Source organism: Danio aesculapii, chromosome 12, assembly GCF_903798145.1.
Source record: "Danio aesculapii chromosome 12, fDanAes4.1, whole genome shotgun sequence".
NCBI classification, from domain to species: Eukaryota; Metazoa; Chordata; class Actinopteri; order Cypriniformes; family Danionidae; genus Danio; species Danio aesculapii.
Window position 1 is genome coordinate 31,231,456 of NC_079446.1, and position 20,605 is coordinate 31,252,060.

A 20,605-nucleotide genomic window follows, 5' to 3' on the forward strand; every position below is an offset into this window, starting at 1 on the left:
ACCGTGACTCAAATCTTTAAGCCATATCTTCCCATAATCTTTATTATTCCCTCTGAAATTTGCTGGCCAGGCTGGACGAATGGCAAATGGCATCCACACTATGATGTCAGCCATCACTAAGGAGGGAGGGGTAGACGCTCACAAAGGCTACATTAACAGGCCTTCCATCCAGATGGCTGAATGAGTTCCAGAGGGGAGACACACACATACACATACGCACAGAGAAAGATAAGACAGGTGTGGGAAAGGCCACTAGCCTTAATTTTAGTTGAGACTGCATGCTTGAGCACATCTTATCATATTCCAGCAGAGCAGTATGCCACGCTGGGATCAAAGTGCTCATATTTAATGTTGAAGGGCCTGTATGCACAGCACGCCTACAGCCATGCCATGGAGAGAGAGAGAGAGAGCGCTGGAAAGCAGACCTCAAAATATTTGCAGAGATGTGCATGTTTGACAAGGTGAAAAGGGGAGTCTTTGAACTCCGCAGCCAAAGTGCTACATGAACTCCGGGTATGTGTGTAAGCATTAGGGTCTGCACTGACTCATTTAGTTCTGCCAGAGTCGACTAATTCTGAAGCACACCAGTTCAGCTGCTGAATATCAAATGTGCATGGATATATACTGTAAGTATGTAGGTGCGAGTGTGTGTGTTTGTACTTGTTAATGTGGATTACGAGGATAGAAAATTGTATAATGACATGAGTATATCTACAGTAGGTGTTACTTTGTTAACTCTTTAACACCAAGAAAACAAAAATTGGATTGCATTTCTTAACTCCTAATGTCGCTAATAACACACTCAATGTATTTTTTTCAACACATCCAATAATTTCCAAAATATCAACCTCAACCAAATGGAAGTATTAATTCCGGTATTAAGTACCGGCATTAATACATATACTATGAAAACTAAAAATGTGAAGTGAAGTGTATGACCAATTTATTTTTAATAATATTAAAAATAAAACATTTTTGAATACTAAATCTTTATTTTTTTGAAGTATGCCATAAAATATTTCGGATTCTCATTTTCCAGATTGTTTCCAGGGGTTTTCACCTTTTATTTGGATAGAATAATGGAGGTTCCATACAGGAAAGTATTAGGAGCAGAGAGAGGGGAAGGGTCGGCAAAGGACCTCTAGCCGGGAATCGCGCTAGGGTCACCATGAGCACCATGGAGCTATATATCATCGCACTTAACCACTAGGCTATTGGCGCCAACCAAGTTCTCATTTAACATGTTTCCTTGTTTGTTTGTTTTTTTTTACAATACAACCGAAATTAAGTGTAGTAGTGCAACAGTATTATGTTTGTTTGGTTTTATTTGTAAACCAACAATGTTATGTAGTGTAACCATTATTTAAAACAGTCAAAATATGGTCAACCATTTGGCAGAGCAGGCAGTTAAATGGTTAAAACAGTTTATGAGGACACACCTAGTGTCCTAGCAATTCGAAACACCTTAAAAAACACCTTGTGTGTGTGTGTGTGTGTGTACATATTCCTGATGTTATAGGGACCAAATGAATTATTGCATTACCAGTAATTTTTGGCCTTGTGGGGACTTGTGGAGAGCTCATAAATCACACAGAATAAGGTGTTTTGAAAATGTAAAAATTCTGAATGTTTTCTGTGAGGGTTGGGTTTAGGGATAGGGGGATACATATTAATTAATAATAAAATAAATATTCATATGGGTCATCATATAGATGGATGAACGGACTGATCAACTGATCATTGCCGCTATTCATAAACATTCATTCATTCATTTTCCTTCAGCTTAGTTCCTGATTATCAGGGGTCACCACAGCAGAATGAACCGCGAACTATTCCAGCACATGTTTTACGAAGCAGATGCCATTCCACCTGCAAACCAGTACTGGAAAAGTACCCATACACTCTCACATTCACACACACACACACTCATTTTGTTTACCTAATTCACTTACGTATACTGCATACTGTGGGGAAGACCGGAGCACCCGGAGGAAACCACAGGGTAAAAATGCAAACTCCACATAGAAATGCCAACTGACCCAGCCGGGACTTGAACCAGCGACCTTCTTCTGTGAGCCAACAATGTTAACCTCCAAGCCACCGTTCCACCTCATTCATAAATATTATACAGTTAATAAAGCACACCAACAGCTGTGACATACTTCAACTGGAGTGTTCGCACACAAGTCCAAATTTTTTTGCAAGCCATCCTGAAACTAATCATGTGTCACGCAGCGGCTGACAGTAATGACACAACCGAGACATGACTGTTAGTGCACGACAAAGCAAGCAGCATGAATCTGGCAACAGAGATGATGCACGCTTTTATTTCTCACCCGCGTCATCTCAGCTGCGTGGACATTCTCTCCTCTCACACGTTCTCCGTAAACACAGCATCGGACTTGCCAAAAACAGCCAAGACCGCTGATGCCGCAAGGCGTACGGTGAGTCATTTTCATAAGGTAAACAGTGACCTGTGAATTTTCTACTAGCTGGTGACTTTTCTGGAAATTAGTAGTCATGCAATCCAAGTTCTTTTCCTCCCAACTCACAGAATTTACCTTGAATATACTCCTGAAAAAAAGACTGCATGTGCATAGGTACCACAGTATGGTAGAATCTGATGGTAGCATAATAAGGGCCCTGTCATACACCCGGTGCAATAAGGCACAAGATGTGTTTGTTGCTATTTTCAGACCAGCGCAACCCTAATTTTCATGTTTTGCGCCACATTGGTTAAATAACAAATACATTTATTCCACTTTGTGGACTCATGGGTGTGCCAGTCTGAAAAGGAGATGTGTTACTCCTCAGGGGTCAAAGACCGCTTTCTCTTGATATCGCCGAAAAGAACTTAAATTACACTTTCAGTTTCGATCGTACAGATAAAAGCAATACATCAATCGAATCTGTTAGGTGTCTACTTTTTTGTGTACACTCACAATAACAACAAAAGTGTGTGCTTTTGCAAAATAAGGAAAATAAACTGTGCAGTCATTCTTTCTTTTCTCTCTCTGCAAACTGTTTTTAGAAATGCATTACTAAAATGCACTGAAACTCTGCGAAAACAAAACACACATGAGACTTATATCTACGTATAGAAAGCTTGAAGTGTCTACCTTTAAATGCAGTGAGTGCATGTTGAACACAAACATTGTTTAATAAAGTAATCAGTATGAAACCAACACTATGTCTAGCTTCAGTCTGAGCTTGTTATTTTTAATGGGGCCACGCCCATGAGGCTTTGCTCCACAAATACATGAGAGACATACCTGCATAAAGCTTGGAAACTGAACTTTCCAACTTATTTTGAAAACAAATGTTGTCTCCCTAGGTAATCCATAGAATTCTCCTGGCAGATCACACCGGCTCTTCCCATGTCCACCAGTTTTTCCACTTACAAAGTTCGTTATTGTAAATAGCAAATGCGTCATGGCGTGATGCAACTGACTCTTAAAGGGAATGGGAAATGAGACTCTGATTGGATTATAGCACATTATACTCAAAACACATCCATAACTCATTAAGAGAATATGCACAACCCTTTTAGACCATGCGCCAGTGTTCAAAACGTATTTTTCCACCTTTAAATAGCAAAAGCGCAGACTTTGCGCCTAGATCATTAAAATAGAGCCATAAATCTGCTGCCTGAAATTTTTAAATAATGACATCTGGACCAGAATCACAGGTAGAAACCGAATGCAGTAATAGACATTTCTGCAGTTCACTAACCACTCATAAGTAAATATAAATGAATAAACTGAATAAACACCGGCTGCCAGAAAAAGCCCAAACCTACGCCACTTCTTTATTTAAACATAAACATTTCACTTTTTTTTCAAAGTCAAAGAGAATGGGGAAAACATGGACCAAATGTTCACGCTGAGAACAAAATGACAATACAGTAGAGAATAAATCTGGAAATATTTGGCATACCAGGAAGAACAAATCATACCCGACACCTGAATATGTACCTGGATGTGATTCCAACAACAAGTATATTCAGGTAAAAGGAACAAACTAGATGTCATGCTCTGCAAATGACTGCAAGTAAGGCATCACTCCAGAGCAGCGTCGACGTCAAAGTGCATCTTCCTGCATTCTTTTTTTTTTTTCTTGACTGAGCTATTTTTATGTGCTTTGTTGCATGTTGAGCAGATCAAACACATTCCCTGTGCTGGAGTTCCTCTCTGACTGCCTGTGACAGGTGCTTTAAGAAATGCTTGGTATTGTTGGTGTGTAACTCAACTATCAATGATTTAATATTTCACTTCAAATGGAAAGCGAGAGATGTTGTGGAGAGAAGATCCTCAGCAGAGCACGCTATTTTATAATTCACACTGTTGCCTGACAAGTTGAGAAGCCCTCCGTGTAGCTGGAGTCGATGAGTCCCTGAGACTTGCGTTTCTCCCTCTCATTATTCAGGAGATGTGCAAACTTTGTTTTGGGGCGGAACGCGGGTCATGGATCGTTACTGGGAAACAGAAGAGGAATGAGGAAGGGAGATAAACATGGAAGATGGGAGATTAGAGGAGAGCCAGGGTTTGGGGGTGAGCAAAACATTGAGATTGGAGTCGTTTACATTATCCCTTCGAAGCTTTTACCAGGATTACACCAATGAGCCCAATGCTACTGCTCTGGACAGCTCTGTACACTTTCATCGCCCACACACACTTATACGCATGCATACTGTATACACACAGAACACAAATCCCTACAAACACATTAAAAAAGCTACGCTTACGCTCTCTTTTTCTCCATTATACTAAATACAAACATATACTCTCAGCTCATTTGGCAAACAATGTATATTGTGTAAGAATAAAAATTATATTCTAATTAAAATGCTTACAATCTAAATATCTGATGCTTCAGAATCCATTTTGTTGTTTCATCTTCACCTACTAATTCTACGTATGGCCTGTAGGTTGCTTTTAACATCATTCTAAACCAATTTCCTCACAAATTAGACCTATTAAATAAAAGTAAAATGAAAGCCTCAATTTTTGGAATAATGCACAAACCAGGTACACAGGGGAATATTTCTTCAATATTAAAGAAAAGCTCTGAAAAGAATTATTGAGAATGTCCCTTATGTCCTTTTTGATTAGGAGGAAGTCAGGAATGATGTGTCGCTTGTTTTAGGCAAGACCTTTCAAGGTTTTCACTGCAAAATAGCTTTTTCAGAGCAATATTCAAGGACGCCGCTGATGGGGTACAACGGGGTGACAACAGGGTTCAGGGAAAGATTCATAAAAATTTGAGAAGCACTGTCATAGGTGCTTTCGAATGCACTTCACATAACAATTCCTTTCCTCTTTAAGAAGTTAAATTCATCAAACAAATCAGAAATGTCAAAAAAAAGACAACAAAATGTACCAAATTTATTTGTATAATCCCTTATCGTTGCTTTAACATAATAATAATAATAATAATAATCATCATCATAATAATAATTATTATGATGATGATTATTATTATTATTATTATTCAATAATAATAATAATAATTATCCAATGATAATAATAATAATAATAATAATAATAATAATAATAGTTTTTTTTATCTAAATATTATATTATATTATATTATATTATATTATATTATATTATATTATATTATATTATATTATATTATATTATATTATATTATATTATATTATATTATAATGTATTTATATGTGTTTTTGTTCACCACAAGCAATAAAAGCCACAGGACAACGGCCCCAGTGCCTCACCAGCACACACCAGCTGCAGATGGAGAGGAGGGGCAGTGATAGAGCCAATTCAGGGGAGGGGGATGATTAGAAGGCCATGATGGGTAAGGACTGATGGAGGGAATTTGGCCAGGACAGCAGGGTTAGACCCCTACTCCACTGGGTAAGCACCCACTGCTGGCCTCACTAACACCACTTTCAACAGCAAGGCTAGTTTTCCCAGGTGGTCTTCCACTCGGATACTGACCAGTTTTGGGCAGCAGAGTGATAGGGCTGTCACATAAAGCATTTAACTTAGCATTTAGCATTTATATAGCATTACACAGCATACTTTATAATGTTATGTATGCCATATGTATATAATGATATGTAATATTTCATAATTATTCATTAATTCATAAATTTTCCTTCATTTTAGTACCTTTACTCATTAGGGTTTCCACAGCAGAATGAACCACCAACTTATCCAGCATATGTTTTACACAGCGGATGCCCTTCCAGCTGCAACCCAGAACTGGGAAACATCCATACACACTCGTTCAGACACATTAACTACAGCTAATTTAGTTTATTCAATTCACCTATAGTGCATGTCTTTGGACTGTGGGGAACCTGGAGGAAACCCACGTGAACACGGGGAAAACATGGAAACTCCACACAGAAATGCCAACTGGCCAGCTGGGACTCAAACCAGTGACCTTCTTGCTGTGAGGCAACAGTGCTAACCACTCACTGTGTCACCCATTGCAAAATTATATTATTAGTAAGTTTTTCATGTATATTTTTTAACAATTTCTCTAGTGCAGGTGGATAATGCTGCATTCCAGTGCTGGTCTGCAAAATATCTTAGCTTGACAGCACCTGCTCTCCCCAAAGGCCACTGTGCCAGCTAGAAAGAAGTGTCAAAATGGAGTCTCCATCCACAAATACATACGGTACCATTCTTCTCTAAGTACTTTAGCCTCTTATGAGCGTTCCAACGTATCAGGTGCAGAAAGCCCAAATGTCACTTCCATCTATGCTTATCTATCCATTCAGAGGCGAGCTGATAACTTGCGTAATTCAATACAGAGGATATGCAATAACTGAACTGTAATCCCCTTTACTCTGCCACTGCAATATGCAATAATGTCATGTCATATCTTGTTATAGGACAAGATGCGAGTTTCAGCCTATGAACAAATGGGTAGGAGGTGGAAAAGGCAATAAGAGACCAACGAATAAAAGAGCAACATAGACAGTATGGTATCTTTTTCTTATACAAAACTATCATATGGCTTCAAAAGTCTTAAGTGCTAAAAGTCATATAGACCAACTTTATGGTGCTTCTTTAAAACTACAACTTTTTCTTCTGTAGTGTTTTAAAAAAAGAATGCATATGGGTTAGGGCATCACGGTGGCACAGTGGGTAGCAGTGATCACCTCACAGTAAGAAAGTTGCTGGTTTGAGCCCAGACTGGGTCAGTTGGCATTTCTGTGTGGAGTTTTCCCCGGGCTCGCGTGGATTTCCTCCAGGTGCTCCGGTTTCACCCACAGTCAAAAGACATGCGCTATAGGTTAATTGAATAAGCTAAATTGTCCGTAGTGCATGTGTTTGAATGCAAGAGTCTATGGGTGTTTCCCATTGTTGGGTTGTGGCTGGAAGGGCATCCACTGCATAAAACATATACTTGATAAGTTGGCGATTCATTCTTCTGTGGCGACCCCTGATTAATAAAGGGACTAAGCTGAAAAGAAAATGAATGATTGAATGAATGAATGAATTAATGAATGAATGAATATGAGTTAGATGCAGGGGCATTGCAATACAGTTGTGTCCCAGTAAAAGGTTTCTGATAAATTGTCTGATTATAGAAGTTACAGATTATGACCAAATATAAATAGTAATTTTTCATGAATAATATTGTGTTTACTTTTCTATCAGCTATCAGAACTTGTGCCCTAGGGTGCCTCTACAGTTTCTGTGCCACCTGAACAGTATATTGACTCAACCTCTTAATTATGAATGCACTCTGTGGGATTGCCCTCCCGGACAAGCCCCCTCTCTGACCAGAGTTCTTTGACTCACCTTAACTTTACCCTCCTGTTGCAGCACCCTGTACTGTCCCAGTACTGATAATAGGCTTGAAACCTCTCTGGTTTGTTTACCAAACCAGCACAAACCAGTTTTGTTCAAAATAAATAAATAAATACAATTTAAAAATCAGTAAATAACATCTTTTCAGTATGGAACTGTGCCAAATACCAATAATTCAATACAGTTCCTATGCAGTTTTTCTCTGCACTGCTTCTTTTTGTAATTCCTATTTATCTGTACTTTACAAAAGGTTAAGAGAAGAGTTGCCTGCCATAGCATCAAAGTTAACAGGTACAAGCAGTTTGCGGAATTGCATATTTGTCCGTGAAACACTTTGCCATTACAGCAAGGTTTTCTCCTGAGTTGAAAGGCTTTTGTGGTGAAAAACATGCATACATGACTCCATTTTACAGTACTGGAAATGGGACATCCCCACCACTTTTAAAAAGACGCCATCAATTATTTACCCTTCCAACCACATGTTTTCTACATGTTTCTCTTTCTGTGCATTAATATTTCAGCCTACCCTGCAACATCCGTCCCCCCAAACTCTTGGCTTCCCAGCGGACATTTTGTCCACATAAATCACATGGTGACATTAAAGAAGCCTAAGATGGCCTTCACTGCCACTTACCGCAAGTACACACTGGGGCGCATTAATCTCGCCCCCTCTCCAGACAGAGGAGAGAGCCCGACACTCGTGGCACACTAAAATGTCAGTAACAAACAAGGCCGCTCCGAAGAGGATTGTCTGTAAGTGCACAGTTACACAAAGACCGTGAGGACAACTTGGACATCCGCTGAAAATGTCACGTCACTTCTCGCCGATAAAAAGTCAGCTAATCTGAAAGATAAAAGCAGTTAAGTATGGTACTTCGTTTTGGAAGAGCCTAGAAAACATCAGGCGGAGTCAGAAGTTCCTTCTCGATGTTCATCTTTTACTCTCTGGGCCTCTAAGGCTGTGATAGGTGCTTGAGCATCACGTGGCTACCCTGTTGCTGGTATCTGGGGAGAGCAGTGTGGCAGGAGCAGCTGGAACTATGCTCCTCTTGGCCCGGATGAAAGCCTTGCTGACCTCCCATGAGACAGCGCTAAATGGATTTCTGTCTTTAATCCCTGTGTATGATTTTATGGTACACCTTCCCCAAAGGAGCCACAGGGGTTGCGGTGAGCAGGAGTACTGGAGTGCATGCTACGTGTTAGCGCGTCAAAATTAATAATCACCACGTCAGAGGCTTCTCCTCCCCGAGCCCTCTATTTTAGCGGCGAGTGTGTGATTTTCTGGCTATGTTTCTTTCCCCGGGCTTTAGCCTGACATGTTCTCAGTGTCTCTCCCCGATGCCGCTTCGCTTTCATACCTGACAAAATCCGCTCAACCACGCCGGCTTCCGACTGTGCCGCGGAAGGTGTGCGTGGAATCACAATGATGTGTCAGTGAAGAAGCATCCCTGCCCCCCCAAAGGCAGATAGCCAGCTGCATTTAGAGCGGCAGCCGCCCACTGCCTCCATACACAGGAAGTAATGAGGCTTGGCCCCCTGAGCCAAATCAACCCCAGACATAGATGGGACACAGAGACAAACAACACATACAGAAAACTCAGGCATGTAAGAAAAGGAAACAAGGAAGAAAAGGAGGAGGAGTGGATAAAGAATAATATTAGTGTAGGACATGCAAAGGTGGAGGCTTATGCGCATCAGGGTGAAAGAAACAGTTGGAAGACAGGAAAGAAGATGAACGGTTCAGGTTTCAGCGCTGCAGCTAATGGACGGCTGCATGTCATCCTTCAATACAATGGGATAATAATACAGATACGAATGAGAGATGCCCTCTCATTGGGGCGATTTTAAAACCATGTTAGTGTCTCACTTATTCAATTGGCCTCCTATGGAATATACAACACAAGCCTCTCCTGGTGCATTACCGTGCAAGCCTCACCAAAACATGAGATAATTTTGCAGTCGTAAAGATGAATGTGTTCGCACATGGCCACTACCAGTGCATTTCATCATGTTCCCTCTCAGACAATCCTCAGAGAGTAAGTCCAAGCAGGGGCGGAACAGGCTTGTATTATATTATACAGTGATGCATTACCAGACACAATATTGCACATTCAAAATCCAACTTACAGACCACTACTCTTTTGCTGTTTGCCATTCTTATTCATAAAACAGCTTGGCCCAACAATAACACCTCTCTTGTTTGATGCCGATCTATTCCAAGAACCAAATCTGCTCTCCAACCATCTCGTATTTCACAATATAAAGAAATTCCACACTCTTTCAGGAAGAAAGTCTATCACTGCATTAATGTATCATATAGAGCTGTGCAGGAAAACAAGCTGAAATGTAAAAATAAATGCACAGTAATTTTCATAATGAAACCCTATAAACAATAAAAAGCCAGCAAGGGTGCGTGGCAAAGAATTCTGGCCCAGATTTGGTATAAAGCTGTGGGCCAAACATAACCCAGGTTTGGCAGAGGTGGGACCATCTTTAAGGTGGTACGCAAGACATGGGCCAGATCTCAAATGTAAAATTTGGTCCAGATGTTAAAAACTGATATGTGGGCCACATAAGTTTGGTGTTTCTTGGCTCACATTTAAAATACATTTAAATAATTTTTGAGTAAAGAAAAAAATTCTACCAATCAGGTCACTACGATAAAAAACACGCCCTAAGCACAATTCTTTATGGGTTTATCAATTTCATTGCAGCCTTGACATACCAACATGTCTAAACATGGGCCAGATATGGTCCATGATTGGCCCTTGTCTGGAAGCCAGACGTGGTCCACCGTAATTCAATGCAGCATCTGAGCCAAGCAAAAGCTGATTGTGTGGGCCAGAGCTGGGACAGGGAAATTTTGCTATGTGGGTTATTTTAAAGTGTTAGCCTCTTAGCCTACAGCAGTCGCCATCGTTGATCTCATATGAAGTAAGAGATTGCGATGACATATGATGACGTGTGCAGGTGTTGTAGTGCTGTCCCATTTATTAGGGGTCAAATTAGAAGCTCTTCCCCTTCACACTCTGTTTTAAGTGCCTAGGGTAGGGGTGTCCAAACTCGGTCCTGGAGGTCCAGTGTCCTGCAGAGTTTAGCTGCAACTTACTTTAATCACACCTGCTAGAATGTTTCTAGTATATCTAGAAAGAGCTCGATTAGCTGGTTTAGGTGTGTTTGATTAGGGTTGGAGCTAAACTCTCCAGGACACTGGCCCTCTAGGACCGAGTTTGGGCACCCCTGGCTAGGGGAAGGGGTAAAAAAATTGAATTGGGATTGGGCCTTAGTTAACCCCAAAAATGTGTTATTAATTGCTCAGTCTCATGTTATTCCAAGCCCCTGAGATCCTTGTTTATTTTCAGAACACAAATTAAGATATTTTAGGCACCCCTATACTGGAGGAGAAGAAACTAAGTTGTTATTTATGTTTTATATGATGCTATTCCGATTGAACCACTAAAGGCATATGGTCTGTGTTGACGATGTTTTCATCTCTGTCTGAACTATGAACAAGCCAGGAACCTTGCTGTCTATGTCAAAAAGCTCTCAAATTTCACGTAAAAAAAAAAAGTTCCCATAACAAATAAAGGTCTCTGAGGGTTGGAATGACAAGAGGGTGAGTGATTAGTAACATAATTGTCATTTTTTGGGTGAAGTAACTCTTTAAAAGATGTACTTAACTAACTGTTCTTTGCTTTAGATCTTTCTAACTGACAGCCAAACAGCTATTCAACTCAAGAAGAAATGCTTTTTGAGCTTCAACGGTAACACTTTATTTTGATGGTCCGTTTGTTGAATTTAGGTTACATTGCATCTACATGCCAACTAATTCTCAATAGATTATAAGTAGACTGTTGTGCTGGGGTTAGGGTTAGAGTTGGTGTAAGTTGACATGTACTGGCAAAGTTTCTTGTAGTCAGTTAAATGTCTGTACAAGGAGCAGTATCAACAGATATTAAGAAGACAGTCTACTAATACTCAAATAGACCATCGAATTAAAGTTATAGTTTAAAACATTTGATGACAGAAAAAAATTTCACCGTACAGTTTATCCAACCAAAAACCAATACATATCTTGTTTGTTGTAATATTTGGACATTTACAGTAGTAAGGATGCACCATTGAAAACCTTCTCTATAGGTATCCAGACTGGGAAATGGGCCCACCCATAAAAACTTGTCACAGGTCCTCTGAATTTTAATATTGACCCTGGCACAGACAATGTCAATGTATAAATAAATGAAAAAGACAGCCATGTGGTCTGGAAGAACTCTGGCCGTAAGCATAGTTTCTTTGGCCCCAGAGTCAGGGCCCTCTTTTGCCCCTCACCCCTTCCTTATCAGTATTCGCCCCGGGGCACTTTCAGCTCGAGAGAAAATTCACTGCACTGTGAAAGAGAGAACGTGTGGCATTAAATTATACATAAGCTTCTTTTTATACAAGCAGTTTGCTATGTTCTCGCTGTTACGACTAGGGTCTTGGATCCAGTTTACATAGTCACACATAACTATATAGCAATGAAAATGTCGCCAAGGGGTACAAAGATGCAGATCTTGACTCGATTTTTCCCTTACAAAAACACACAAGCCAGGGTTAACAGCTTAAATTTGTATATGGTATAATCCTCTATGTGCTCTGTGTGAGGAAGAAGCGGGAGCTGTAATGCGTGCATTTAAGTTATCACGGCAATTGTCTTCTCTTTGTAAAGGGCTGTTTAAAGTCCCAGGATTGGGTGACATTCAAACTCACGCTGGCTAATTGGTGCTGACAGACAAAATTGATAGGCTGTTTTTAACACCTTGCTTTATAAATAAACAGCGTTCCACATTTGATTACAGAAGTATATCAAATTAGCATGCAGACTAATGCTAATTCCCAATTTCCTATTCCTTAATAAAGCGAAATCATTTTTCAGTCTGAAAACTGAGCCAGGATTTTGTCTGAATAGCACATTCTCTCAGGATTCAGGTATGAATTGAGCAGTGCTGGAGTGTAACTAACACAAACTCACTAACTTAGTAGCGTGACAGTAGATTGGATTCTTTGGATTTAGCATAGCTTTTCCATGAACAAGCTACTTTTATCAGTGAGTGCTACATTGTGTGACAAAATCCAAAAACAATCCAACTGAAATGTCTTTCTCACACAGGCAAATACTGTAGCATTGCAAAGCCATGTTATTTGTAGTGAACTAGTTTCCTCAGATATGCGTTTAAAAGAATAATTGTAGAAAACTAGCTTAACTAAATTATGAGTGGATTGTAGCCTGACAGCTACAATTTTAAAACAGCCCTGGAACTAACAGGATTATAATTCAGACATACAAGGACATACATAGAGTCAGACCGCCACAGATAACAATGTAAATACTATTTCCCATTTGCAGCAATCTCGTATCTCTCATCATCAGTTCTTTTTTGTGTGTGCGCACACTCCCTTCGTGAGTGTCTTAGCATGTATCCACTGCCTCAAGTCTACCTACTATACCTACTGCAGTACTCATATCTTTACTTATCTAAATGGAATCTCCACCCTAAGACCTGATCTCCACTGACAGGACGAGAGCAGCCAGCACCCTCTCTAGCACTACTACACTTCCTCTTTTGCTTTCTATCTGTCTCTCCACCTCTCACCTTGAGCATCTGCTTTAGATCAGGCAAAATCTCTCTCTAACAACAGACCTGCTTTATATGGGAATACATGCTAATGCTATTGCGTGGAGAAAAATAATGGAAGCTGCAGCACTGGGAGTCATTATTCCTGAAAACTGATATGAAACAAACAGAGCAAGTGGGCAGATGTGTCCACACGATACAGAGAGGATAAAGACAAAGATGAAAAACAGTTGCCTATGTGCTATCTCATTAACATGCAGAACTAATGAACTCAGCAGCAAGCACGAACACTGTTAGACTGCTTCACTGCCTCTTTTGTAATGCCAGAAAGCGAGCTAGAATAGGTATCTATAATGAAGTTTGAAAGGATTTTTTTTTAAGAAGCAAACTAAATCAGAACTGACCAAATAATGCGGCTATATAACTGAAAAAAGGTGTTTCATAAAATCATGGATCATCACAGACAGTGGGACAAGCTTATGCAAACAAGCATATCTGCACATCCACATCCATGTATGTACAAAACCAAGACGTTTAGTTGATCACACTTACGTGTCCTGAAGCGATGGTGTGGGCGAGTAGGTTTGGTGGAAGGACCCTTGGAGGAGCGCCCATGGTTCCAGCGTTGACCAGGCTTGGAGGGGGATGCAGGGGTAGAGGTTGGTTGGGCAGCTTGGGTGGTGGTAGTGCTCGTTGTAATCGTAGTGGTTGTCGTGCTAGTGGTGGTCGGACTCGGTGGCCCAGCTCGTGCAGAAGGTGATGCACCTCGGCTCCCGCCCTCACCGTTGGGCTTTCGGACAGTGGTGCTGCGCGGAGTAACCTCCTTTCCTCCCGGTGGAGCAGGATTGGTGGCCCGGGTCATGGTTGTAGTGTTGGTCACTCGCGTTCCTACTCTGTTATGCAGGTGTGGAGCTCTGTTTCCTGAGCCTCCCCCTAACCCCCCACCGCCACCTCCACTGCTGCTACTGCTACTGGCCGTGTGGTTTGAGGACTGCCCAATTCGAGTCCTTTGCACTGTACCTGTGCCCTCAGCTGCTCGAGTCGCAGAACCTGGAGCTACTGAGGGCGTGGTGGAAGTGGTAGATGCTGAAGCATCAGAACCCTTAGGCAGGGAACTGGGTTTAGATAGGAAAATCGGGTCCTGTCCAATGCGATTGGCGTCCACCAGATCAGTTGGGACGTAATCCTGCACTGAGCCCACCACAATCCATTTTAGAAGCATCAGGCTGAGGCCCAGGCCCACAAAGCCCATCAGCAAGGGCACAACACAAAGCCAGGTCTGCTGGCGGGGCCACACTGCACAGGGGCCACAGCGGAGGGGCCCTGGGGCCCGGGGAGAGGCTTGTTCACCCCCGGGCTCCTCCAGGGTCATGGTCTCCATGGTGGCCCCTAGTGCTGTTCTCTCACTCATGCTTCTGGGGTTCAGGGCCCAGCCAGGAAGTAGTGCAAGCAGTGGAGGGGGCTGGGGAGGGAGCCAAAACTGGGCATCTCATTAATATTCATTTAACACTCTTCCACAGCTACAGATACATGCAATACTGACTACTCACTTGATAAGCAAAGCAAACATCAGCTTATATATATTTATATACATATAACTATATGTATATACATATATAAACACATAAATAAATGAATTCTATACAACACAGTAAACAAACCCTAAATCCCGTAGACACCAATAGTCACGTACACGCACACACACACACGCACATACACACACATACACTCGCACTCGATCAGAAACCTAATAGGACTGGGTTTGGAAGAACAGCGGGTTTTGGGAACAAGCCTCTGTTTAGTTCAGCTTCCGTAGAACCAAAGGTAATTCCCAAGACGTTCCATATATAGAGGCAAAAAATAGAACAAAAATTAAGTTTTGCAGATCCGTCGGTGTTCTGCCTGGAGTCAAATTTTCCTTGTAAATCCGTGAGTGTTTGTGCGAGGGCAGCTCCCTGCTGCAGATCTTCTCTCACAGCTGCATTAACGCATCGGTCGTCGCGGCTGGCGCAGCCCTGCCTCTGTGTGTGAGTTTGTGCGTGTGAGTGTGTGTGTGTATGTGTGTGGAGAAGCTCAGGTAGTGGCAGAAGCACAGCTCCACTCAAGGGACAGCTCTGCGTCTCTCTTTCTCCCCCAACACGGCACTTTGTCTCTGGCTACGTAGCTAAGATCTTCCCTCTAGTCTCTACAGCGGTGCATCAGTGGACACGGGTAGCCGGTAATCCACCCCACAGGAGAGAACAGCGGAGAGGGGGAGAATGATGTACTGTGATCAGGCAGAGATGGCTGCGAGGGTTAAATCCATCAGATCCTTTTCCCAATCCCTGCCCTCAGTTCTCCCGTTTTGTCAGTGCACATCCGAGCTTCTGCCCTGCATCCGTCATTGCACCAGAATTCAAAGGCAGTCCTGTCTCTGAGCTTGCTACATTCCCACACTGAAAGACTCAGACCTTGGCAGAAACACAGGCACACAGAGTGTGAGAGAAGCAAGCAGAGAGAGAGAGAGAGAGAGAGAGAGAGAGAGAGAGAGAGGGAGAGAGCGGAAACAAGAGAGGGAGAGAGAGCAAGCAGTAGAATGTGCGACGGATAGAAAGCAGAAGAGGAGGGAGAGTGAGTGGGTGAGCATGAGACTGGGAGAGAGTGAGATAGAGAAGGGAGGGGGGAAAGGAGAGAGTGCTGCTCTGAAAACTGATGCGGCTGCTTTTCTTAGAGGCTGCAGTGTGTGCGTCTGCATGTGTGTTTTCTTCTGTGTGTATGTGTGTGTGTCACAGAGAAGGGTGGGGGGGTGTGAATGATGCTAGTTATAAATTTCTTGAACAGCCACTCTTTTGCCTTCCTGGACTTTCCATCTTTGTTGACTGCATATGTCCAGATTGACAAACATGGACTGCCAAATGAATATACTTGAGTTTGTTTGTGAACTGAAACGGAAGTAGAGGGTGGAAAAGAAAATAAACCAGTGAAAAAAGGAATGAATGAAGGAAGGAAGGATGGAAGGAAGGAAAGCCAGAAAAACAAGAGCAATTAAAGGAAAAAATAAAGAAATAGTAAAAAGAAGACATCAACGTGGAAAGTAAATAAGAAAGCAATGATGGAAAAAAGGATAAATGAATGGATAACAAAAAGAAAAGAAAGTGAAATGAAGGAAGAAAGGAAAAGATTGAAATAATGACAATGGAGGAAAGGACTGTGGGAAGGAGAGAGAGAAGGAATGAGGGGAGGAGAAAGGGAAATGAATCAAATTATGGAAAAAGAAAGAAAGAAAAAAGAAAGAAAGAAGAAAGAAAGAAAGAAAGAAAGAAAGAAAGAAAGAAAGAAAGAAAGAAAGAAAGAAAGAAAGAAAGAAAGAAAGAAAGACATGTATTTTCTGCTCTATTAAATCTAGCAGCAGTGGTTCTGGAAAAAGTGCAGCCCATGTAAAGTAGTTCAAATCCCCCATAGACGCCTGTGTCACAGACACACCCCTGTGTTCCTTTGGGACATCAAGAGGAGAGGCTTCGGAAGACAGATTGGGACATTCAGTCTTGGTGCCAAAGTGGGGTGACTTGGTTTTGAAGACTTAAACCAGGACACTCAGGTGGTAGAGGGCATCCCTGTTATGCTTTAGTAGTCAATGCAGTTTGATACAACTTCCACTGAACCAAAGAGGAACACACAGCACAAAGACAAACTCTGACTGCCCTGATTTATTCAGTTTCTGATTTATTCAGATTTACTAGACTCCTCGATCAATGTTCGAAATTATACAGTGAATGTTAAATTTGACTTGTTTGGAGGTCAAACAGATCTTGTGAAATCTGGATAAACTACATCTTGATCCCCAACAAAATTAAATTGATCACAAAATCCTGGATAAATGCAATGAAGACTTTATACACTATTTAAATTTCTTTCTTTAAATTCAGGAATAATGGTAAAAATATTGGCAATTATTAGCAAATTTTCATTTAGAGACACTGAGAGTATGCAAAGGATTTTTTTTTGTAATGGAATAACTGGACACTTGATTAACAGCTTGTGTAAGTGCCATGTACTGTACTGATGTACGGTATGATGGTCCATAAAAGGGAATGCTAAAGGGCTATTCAAATCAAATGCATTTGTTTTGAAAAAAGACAAGATTATTAGGTATGAGCCAAATTTCCTGATTAATATTATAAATGAACTGAACTTAAATGAGCGTTTACAATGTGAGCAGCACATTTTATGTTTGAGATGCTTCAAAAGCCACAAGGCACAAAACAATCACATGAATGTTTGTAGAAAAACTATGCAAAAGCATCAGATTTGAATGCAAAAAAACTAAAGTCTGCCAATTGTGTTATACTTTCAGGCAGTCCGCCTCTAAAACTGAGTAACTAAATTTTTTTGAGGTAAGTACAATAAGCACGTTGTTAATAGTATTACCAATTAGGATTATGGGCATTTAATTTACAGATCAGTTTCAAAAACTCTCCTTCACAAACTGGATGTTATTTACCATGCAGCATTTACTTTTGTTACTGGTGCACCATTTAATCATCACTGTCACCTGTATTCTGAATTGTTCTGAATCACCTGTACACTGAATTGTTCTTCTCTTCAACCACGTCAACAAATTCATTGGTTTCTGTTCATTTACAAAACTCTTATTGGGAAAACTCCACTATATTACAGTCACTTCTTAACATTCAGAAAACATGTTGAAATCTGCACTCTAGTAGTTTTATTAAGCTTTTATACCCAAAGTTTGCACTTCATTCGGACGCTACTCTTTTCAGTTGTCTGCTGCTGATGCTTGGAACCTTAAAGCTCAACACTTTTATTCTACTATCATCCTTTAAAAATTCAATCCAGTTAATAGTACAAGATCACTGTGCTTGTTTTTTTAGTTTTTCCTTGGTTTTATATATGTTATTATCTGCATTTGTGAAATTGTTATTGTATTGTGTCCCTGCTGCTTTCATATCTGCTTTTTATGTTGCCTCTTGACCAGATCATCATTGTAAATGAGAACTGGTTCTCAATTGACTTACCTGGTTAAATGAAAAGTTATATTTAATGCTTATCTGCAAAGATATTTAAGAAGTTAATTTGATTTACATTTACGTTTACATTTACCATAGGCACTCAATGATAGTATTAATCACTTGAAAATTCCTTTTCTGTAACCAGCTTAATTTTTAAGTATTTATTAAAGAAAATTATACTTGAATTCGGTTGGATTTACATTTTAAGCTGACCAGTTTAACATAAAAATGAATTATGTTTAACATTTAAATGATAAATTATCTGTGTATTAGCAGTTTTCCATACTTTGTTTTGTTTGTTTTTATATAGTTTTTATTTTTTTCCCCTTTTAATAATGCTTTTGAATTGCATGATGAGACCTTGATCTTTCTTCCAACAACTTTTAACCTTGAAGAGTTTCAAAAAGTTTTAGAAAAAACATTTTTTACAGTTTAAAGTGATATATTGTCTGGGTTGGTGTTGTATATTACGGTACAAAAACCTTGTAATAAACTGCCAGTACATCTTCTATTTTACCAACGTATTTCTCTATATATTATTTCTTATATTATTTAAACCTACTAAAACGTCAATTAAAGTCACTATGTTAATCTGTAGATTTGAATTTGCAACATCAAAAGCTGACAGAGCAGAGATTCTTTTGCAATATAGTCCTTTATCACTTTTCCCCAACTCTATTTCTTGGCGACACACCAACAATACACATTTTGGATGTCTGCCTCATCTGACCCATTCATTTCTGGTCACAGAGTCTCAAGCATGTGATTGCCCAAGGACAATGAAAAAGGAAAGAGCACATATCGATAAAACTGCCCCCATTATACACTATATCCTTATATTACAATTCCGATTGCAGCCTTGGTGTGCCTCCAGGAACAGGGTGGGAAACACTGCCCTACACACAACCAGACAAACACAGATCACTCACCACACAATACAGAAGGTTAAAGCCCTCATTCAAGCAGATCCCTCTGCAAACAATCAATAAGAACCTTTATAAAAACCCTTTCCTCTGGGGGGCACTAGACTGTGAACGCACACCCAGCATGAGTGTGACCTGGGGTGGATTTGGACACTTTTACGCTCTGATTGACAGCGCTTGATTGACAGATGAGGATGTTTCTGCAGAAACAGGGACAATTAAATGCTTGGTGACCTCACATAAGACCTTCTTCTAATAAGATAAGAGAGGCTGAGGGAGAACACGGTGTGAAACTGGGAAAACAGAGCACATGCATGCCTTTGTTTGTCAACCGGTGCACTGAGGGAAAACAAAGGTGTGATTGACAGGGGGAGAATGAGAGAAGAAGAAAAAAAAAAACAGGTACATCAGATGAGAACAAGATAGTGGTGCAATTCCTTACTTGGAGGATGCAAATATTTACGTAAGTTGTGCCTCATCTACAACACTGGATGGCATGTCAATAACACAGGCAAGAGCAGAGGGATTCTTCTCGAGTCAGTATCACTTTAGAGGTGGAAAAATGTTGTTTGCAATGCCGTTCCGAATGACTTTGAGCTTTAGTAAAAGAGACGTGGCCTGCATAACGTCATGAGCACAATATTCCCAATGTATTGGATCTCTTTTCCTCTACTGAGCAAATGAAACCAACACCACTTGAATAGACATCGTAAATGACAGGACTGTCAGTACACATCTAAACATTTATTTCTGAGTTACTGCATGGGTTTAAATAGCAAACGGTCCTATAAGAGAATTATTGGACCCACTGACAAAATAAAATGAAAGAGACTGTGCCATTAAAGGAAGGCAATCCTCTGTTGGGTTAATGTCTTATTAGTCCACGCAATGGAGTAATCTTTTTCTTACTGGTCATTTCTTAATCTTTGGGTGCAGTTGGCCTTTGGTTGAACTGGATCCATCGTTTAGTCGAGCCTTGCCAGAATAACATAATTGCATTTAGGAGATTGGAAGAGATTCCGTCTGTTCAAAGGGAAGAATCTTTTTTCCCATTACACTTGAGACTGAACTGAGATCCACCCACACTCACACATACCCACATATTTACACACATTTACACACACGCACACGCACACGCACACGCACACACACACACACACACACACACACACACACACACACACACACACACACACACACGAAACAACAGAACGCATTCTCTCTAACATTCTGGTGGGAAAAGCTTTGTAAAAGCATCTGAAATT

General features: G+C 40.6%; 1 protein-coding gene across 1 annotated transcript in view; it reads right to left on the reverse strand.

The window, feature by feature from the left end:
- Window positions 1-15,942, reverse strand: part of nrg3b (neuregulin 3b) — a 304,468-nt gene extending 288,526 nt beyond the window's left edge. The window contains exon 1 of the mRNA XM_056470054.1: window positions 13,961-15,942. Coding sequence (XP_056326029.1) covers window positions 13,961-14,819 — 859 coding nt within the window. The 5' untranslated portion in view covers window positions 14,820-15,942. The remainder of the gene's footprint in view (window positions 1-13,960) is intronic.
- Window positions 15,943-20,605: the final 4,663 nt, after the last annotated feature.